This window comes from Alosa sapidissima, chromosome 7 (assembly GCF_018492685.1).
Source record: "Alosa sapidissima isolate fAloSap1 chromosome 7, fAloSap1.pri, whole genome shotgun sequence".
Lineage (NCBI taxonomy): Eukaryota > Metazoa > Chordata > Actinopteri > Clupeiformes > Clupeidae > Alosa > Alosa sapidissima.
Genome location: NC_055963.1, coordinates 5,583,370 through 5,590,565, shown reverse-complemented (window position 1 = coordinate 5,590,565; position 7,196 = coordinate 5,583,370). Strand labels below are relative to the sequence as shown.

Here is a 7,196-nt window from a genome sequence, read left to right as displayed (position 1 = left end):
GTTTAGCTTTCGTTTAGCCAGGATGTTCCACCAGAGGACATCTCTACCCCTGCCCTCTCCTCCGTGTTGGGGAAGGACTCCCCCGATTAGCAATTAGTCAGGACGCTAGACGCTCCTGCTGGAGTGGTGATGTATTAGCCCTGGTTTCCTCCTCGCGGTGCGCAGCGCTGGGACAGGGATATATCAGGGAATAGAGGGCTGTGGATTTTATTTCAGGCTCCTCAAGGGCAGGCAAAAGTGGGTCCACCACCACAGCGCCGCATTCACTCAGGGCCATGCGGGAGGAAAGCGATCAGCCCTGATGATTGTTTTGAACAATGGCGGCCTTGGCCGAGCGCCCACGCACCCTTTTTTCTTCTTTTTTTTGCACGTGGGGAAGAAAAGCGCAGGCTGCCCCCCGGTCCGCTCCGTCCTGCCCCATAAAGGTGTCGGCTGGAATGAAGTAGTAGGGACGACAAAACAAAAACAAATCCAATCCCAACCCCGGGGCAGAGCGTTTTTACATCCCAGCGCAGTGGAGCGAGTTCAGCTTTATTGCTGTGGTCCCCAAAGTAGATACCGTGTCACTTGCGCTCAATCACATGGAGGGGTCACGTCCCCCTACTCCACCGGGCTCCACTTCAACAGCTCGCTTTGTTTGCCAGCTACACTCCGGGGGAAATTCTCACAAACAATCTGAGAGGAACGACAAGATGGACCCAAAGAGCAAGTCACACATGACAGACTGTGCACGGTCTCGTGGCCTTTTGCCCTTCAATATCATCACAACACATCTGCTGCCGCGGCGGAGAGAAAATCCCATTTAGCAAAGCATAAAGGGTGTAAACTCAGCGTTGGGTTTGGCTGCAGTATAGACATAGCCAAGTAGCGCAAGGTAGTAGATAGGATGCGATACAGTGTCAGCACTTGGTCCATTTTCACATATACATTTAGAGTATATAAATTAAACCGTTAAATGCCGAAGGCGTCGTCCACTAAGCTTTCCAGATTCAACCCAAACAGTGCACATATATTGCTTTCCCTGCATCTGAGGAGACCATGAGACCATGAAATCAAGAGCAGCAAACCATAAATTAAGCTACAGCTTGTCCCCTAACCTCACGGTTTCAGGCGGATCTTTAATTAAGGTCACTCAGAGTTCAAACGAGGTTCCAACCCCGTGGCCGGCACCATGATCCACACCAGTAATGAGCCAGATCCAATCGTCCGCAATCAAATAGCCAGACTCGCAGACTAATAAGATGAATTTGTTTAATTTTATAAGACGGCTGAAGGACCAGAATCCCCTGTGGAAATACCTGCACAGATTTTGACAGGCGACTGACAGCTGCTTTATCAGGGAACTCCAGTCTGGCCAAACACGATAGCCACCAACTGGAACCCAGTTGGTGAAAATCTATTCGGTTTTGGCTTAGATCAGTACAGCAGGCATTTGGCTAATTGAATAAAATGGGGGGCACTTTCCAGATGAGACAAAAACCAATTTCATTAGGACCCCCAAGGGCCAAGGATAACATGAATACTATGAGGCTGTTTTCAGACATTCCATGTGTTAACATGGAAATGCTTAAACTTGATCAATACTCTGAGACCACACACTGGCCATTCAATATTGTGCTGCCTTTGTGTCTCTGCAAGGATAATAAATATGTTAATGTGTCTATGGAAATGCACCTTGTACAAACGGAATACACAACTACAGGGCTACAACAATTATTTTGATAGCTGATTAAGCTATTGACTATTTTATCGATTAATGAAATAGTTGTTTAATCAATAAAATGGTGAAAAAAATGCCTTGTTTAGTCCACACCCAAAAAATGTTTTGATTACTGTCATGAAGGAGTAAGTAAAACAGAAGATATTAAAGTTGAAAGAGGTAAGACCAGAGAATGTTGACACTGTTTGAGGCTGTTCCTTAAAAAAATTGTACAAATTGATTAACGATTACCAAAATAGTTGACGATTAATCTAATAGTCAATATTCTTTTGTTATTTTTTTTTTTTTTAATAAAATGAATTGTTGCAGCCTGATACACCTACAAGAGAAAGATTCCCTTCTGGGAGGATCTCTCCAAGAGTGTATTTCCACAAGATTATGGTCACAGGCTCAGTCCCTGCTTCAGTCATTGCAAGCGCCTCTTGATTGATTAATCACCACTATATGGATACTGTTTTTAGAATTGATTTAGATTAAGTGTTAGTTAGTATAATTTGTATTTTAGTATATTCTTTATCTTCTACCGTCCTTATTGCTTAGTTGTGTTTTTATATTATACACTTTTAATTACTTTTTCTGCTGTTAGTGAATGTGTGTGTGTTGTCTGTATGCTACTGAGACCCTGAATTTCCCCTGGGGATCAATAAAGTATCTATCTACATGTATCTATCTATCTATCTATCTATCTATCTATCTATCTATCTATCTATCTATCTGTCTATCTATCTATCTATCTATCTATCTATCTGTTTTATTTTTGTGTTTATCAGCTTATATCAGTCAGTGCTCCATCAGCCTCATTTCCTCTGATAAACGCTTGCCAAGCCTAGGGGTGTAGGAGGACCGAGCGGTGGCCGGTGAGGGTGGTGATGGGGGGTACTGTAACACCATCCCATTGAAGCCAGGCTGAGGCAGAGTGTCTCCAGCCGACAAGAGCAACCCTTCCTGGAGGGCATCCAAAGTATCCTGCAAGTCCTGCTGACTTCACAGTCTGTACCTTGCTCAGGAAAAAAAAAAATATGACTGAGAAGAAAAAAAGAACCTTGTACACACAAACTCATTGAGCGAGATCAGCGAGATAGATTACTCAGTGAAATTAATCATCGTGCGCTCGCTGCACCAGTGGCCTCACCACAGGAAGTCAGAAATAAAAAAAAAAACTGGCGTGGACAGACGGGCTCTGACGGGTCTCCGTGGCGGCGTTGTCGACGCATGGCGTCCTGCATGAGGGGCCCGGTGAGCAGCGTCCTTAACGTGAGAGGAGAGGAGGAGAGGAAGGTTTGCCTTTGTGTGAGTGAAGACTATGAATAACCCGACCCTCCTCCCCTCTGAGCTTCCTCGTATTAGTGTCGCATCTGTTCACCCAGAAAAGCACACCGGAGTGCAGCAAACACCCGAGCCACAATGCAGAGAGGAAGAAACAAGCGCCGGTCTCCGGGGAGCGCCTGGGATGTCTCAGCCTCCACCCTTTTTAATCTTTCAGGCCCTCTGCGGGTGGAGATTCTCCCCGCGCCAGTCAACCCCCGCCGCTGCTACAACCAGCACTCCCCGGCGCTCTTGACATAACTAGGTCTCTCCGTGAATAATAAACCAGCCAACAGATTCCTGCCTTTGATATGTGACCCATTGAAGTGGAGATCTGCATCTGATTGAGCACAAGCGCTGGCTAATTAATGAGATGGAGGGGACACGCACTGCTGCTGCTGCTGGAGCCGGTGCTGGGGCCACTGTTGAGCTCTGCCATCGCTGCCCAGGCCAAGTCAGCTCCCCAGGGAGAGCCGCGCTCGGAGCTGAGGGGAGATTTTGGGGGCTCCTAGAGGGACAAAGCTCAGGCCCTGGTGGAGGGACCTTTGCCTTAAATATGGAAAGGGGTTCAGCTAAGGTGGTGAGGGTCAACGCCATGAAGAGCAAGTAGAGTCATCAGGCATTCTGTCTCTTCAAGAGACCTTCCTTTCACCTTACCAACAAAGAGCTGATCTCCAGCCGCGTGGCTGCAGCACAAAGCAGGTGGAGCATCTTCTGTATTGGGTGAGGGATGAGAGCACGTGCAGGAGAGGAGGTAATCGGGGGAGTCGTGAAATCTGTGATTACAGCCCACCCTGGCCAGCTGGGACCTCCACAGCCTGTGCTGCCGTCCTGCTGCAGGGTCATCAGCACACCGCCTGACCTCTGCCTAGCCTAAATCACCATATCAATCTCACTACCTTTGAGCCCAACAAGGCTAAACACATCTTGAAGGTTCCATTGCCTCCTCTCTGCATGTCTTAGTGGGACAAATTGGTAATTCTGGCAGCAGCTGATTCCCCCCCCCCCCTCTTTCATGCATAAGGCTTGTTTCTCAAAGCGCTGTGTTGTGGAAAAGGTTAATACTGTTGCAAAGCATTGCTCCTTGGCCTAGATAAGGTTACTGTGGAAATAAGTATGCCCCAAGAGGCCAGGGAAAAAAAGACAGCAGGGACAGACTGGCCGATGAACCAGTAAAGGAAAAGAGAGGGCCAACGGAGAGACTCAGAGGTCTCAAGATACCTGCCCTAAAGTTCTTGTTTTCACAACCCGAGCCATGAGCGTTTTATTATGACAACTCTTACTGTAGATGATGCCTGTTCCCTATTGCTCTCTCTCTCTCCCTCTCTCTTTTTTTCCTCTTTTCCCCCTCTTTCCCTCTCTATCCCTCTCTCCTTGCCGCTACATTTCACCTCCGAGCAATATCTGATTTGGCTCAGGGGTCTGTAGGGTCCTTGAAGCATTGCAAGGCATTTCATTTCTATTGTCTCTCTCCTCTCTCCAGCCTCCTCCATGTCCTCTGACACTCCAGACACACACCAGCAGTCAAGCAGGACAGACTGTCCTGCTGAAACTAGTTGAAAAAATGGCGGATGGCCTGAAGAGAATAAGAAAGTGCATCCTAAGCCCTCGCCCATTTGTCAGTGGTAGCACAGTGGTAGTGAGTGGGCACGCGACCCTCTCACGTCATCATCTGAAGATAGCAACAGAGAACACTAACGAGGAGATCTAGCCAACAAAGCTAAGTATGAGGACCTGCCATGGTTAGCAATAGCAGCAATGTAGTTTGCTCATAATTATACTCTCATAATGTCACTCATAATTACACTCTCAGGTGAAAGAACTGTACTTCAAGTTCCAACAGGTCAATCAATGAGACAGGGATCATGGTCTTCTTACATGACGGGGGTCATTTTGCTGCATTCTCGGCATCCGTCGTCATACTCCCTATCCTTTTGAGAAAATGGACTATTCCTCACGCGGCCACATGAAAGCAAACCCAGAACAGATGCCCATCTGTGGGAGAGTACTACTGCACCCACGGCTCGGGGTGGCTGTATGTCGGAGAATATAGGTCAGCTCTGCAAACAGAGCATGGCTCTTTTACGCCTCTCAGGCTACTACAGAAGCCAAGGAGACAGGAAACAAACTCTCTCTTCAGCTGGCTGCTGTTTAACATTTCCATCTTGTCCAACCCTCTTGATTGATGAGTGGATGGTGACTTTGGCCCTTTCACTTGTGTCGCGGACAAAAAAAAAAAACAGCCTCTAATTATGTCATTTCCTTGGTTACTGACAGGAGGACTGCCATCTCTTCAGATGTAACTTTCCCCCCTCTCTGCTCTAAAGTGCATATGCCACTCAAACACCTGCGCTAGAGCAACACGGCACAAACGAGTGGCCCCCACAGGCACAGTGGTGAACACAGGAGCCAGGAGCGACAGCAACGCCACGGAGCTCCCAAAGGCCAATTAGGTGACGACGACAACATCCCGACACGCGTTTGGACACGGGCCCTCGTCTGCATCCTGACGGCGGGAGCCGAGTCACCTGAGTGCGCTCCCTGCGGAGAGGTGCCATTAGGAGCCATCATAACACGAGCGGGAGCAGCTGGGAGAGCGGAGGGCCGAAGGGGGGAGACGCTCGGCTCCGCTCATAATAATCCCACTGAAGCCGCAGTCACCACGGAGGGCAGTCAACCCGCAGCCCAGCGGCACACTGATGATGCAATATGGCCCACTGAGTTATGCAGGAAACACAGCGGAGAGGGAAGGCAATTACTAGCCAAGATCTACACAACAGACAAAAACAGCCGAGAACCGCTCAGAGCTTTCATTTAAGCATTTGGGTCTGAAACCGTATAAACTAGAGGCACCACAATATCTGCAAAAGCCCTGGTGAAAGCAGCTGTACAACAGAGTTTTATGGTTGACCAAGCAACAATTTAGCATTATGTTGATGTACAGACTACGTTTAAATTCCCTTTTTTTAATTGACTTCTGGGATAATTCCCATTCGGAGAGAGTTGCCACTTCACCCCTTGTGAGGCGAGCATGAATCATAGGCAAAGGCACAAGGCAAAGGATTTGACAAAGCTAAAATCAATAGCGACCACAGACAGGCATTGACGTTAACATACACTAAAATGATTCGGATAGCGTAGCCCCCATTTGGACTTAAAAGTATGAATCAATTGACATTTAAGGAACGGCAATGCTGTGGCTTCCTGAGCTGAAGTAAATGGAGGCTTTTATGGAGTCCATCTGTAGTGAAGAGGGAAAAAGGGAGACAAAAGACTACTAAGAGTTGTGCGTGTCTTGTGTGTGTGTGTGTGACTGTGAGTGTGAGTGTGAGTGTGCACACTTGCATGTGTGTGTGTGGGCATACATAAAGGCGCCACAATTGGGCAAAATGACCAGTGATGAGGCATTAATGAGGACACATTAAAACAAGCAGCCATCAGAGACGTCGGCGCCAGACAGAGCCCCTCACATCTTGGCCTCTGATTGGTGTTCTAGTGGCCAGGCGTCTGAAAAGGGCATGTGGTTGGACAAAAAAAAAAGCATCCACCAGCTCCACTACTTATTCCATTCAGACAGTGAGAGAGACACGTCCGTTGTGATGGCAGCTCGCTTGACTGGTATGGTTTTAACTGAACTGTGTACTTTTGCCAGTTAAGAGCCAGCCTCCAACTGGTGTGTTTGGGGAGAATAAAGGTCTCAAGATGGACAGAAGAAGGACGACGAGCACGTGCAGTCCATCTCCCGCTCTGCCCGCCCGTAAGCGAGAGGCGCCGGCTCGTCGTGACTGACACTCCATCACGGCGGTGTGTGTTGAGACGGCACCGTGTTGACGTTGAGATAGAGCGGTCAGGACCTGGCTGTTGACTGAGGCCCTGTTAAGTGCAGCTGTAAACATGACCCTCGACCCCCCACACAGACACAAATGAAACTGAGAAAAGAGCGGAGCGCTGCCTGAGTGCACAGGAAGGGGCCGAGTGAAGCCCAGATGAAAGAGGGGAGCATCAGACATGATCACACCCTGTCACAAATGAGGACATGAAAGAGAGGAATAGAAGATGAGTGTGTGTGAGGGGGTTGTGAAGACGGTGTGTGTGTGTGTGTGTGTGTGTGTGTGTGTGTGTGTGTGTGTGTGTGTGTGTGTGTGTGTGTGTGTGTGTGTGGGTGGGGGGG

The 7,196-nt window shown here is 48.4% G+C and overlaps 1 protein-coding gene across 1 annotated transcript in view; it reads right to left on the bottom strand.

The window, feature by feature from the left end:
• LOC121713249 (plexin-A1-like) overlaps positions 1-7,196 on the bottom strand; it is a 61,056-nt gene that overhangs the window by 31,335 nt on the left and 22,525 nt on the right. The window contains exons 4-5 of the mRNA XM_042097749.1: positions 5,428-5,566; positions 3,683-3,739 (exon numbers count right to left, since the gene is read on the bottom strand). Of these exons, the coding sequence (XP_041953683.1) occupies positions 3,683-3,739; positions 5,428-5,566 (196 nt within the window). The remainder of the gene's footprint in view (positions 1-3,682; positions 3,740-5,427; positions 5,567-7,196) is intronic.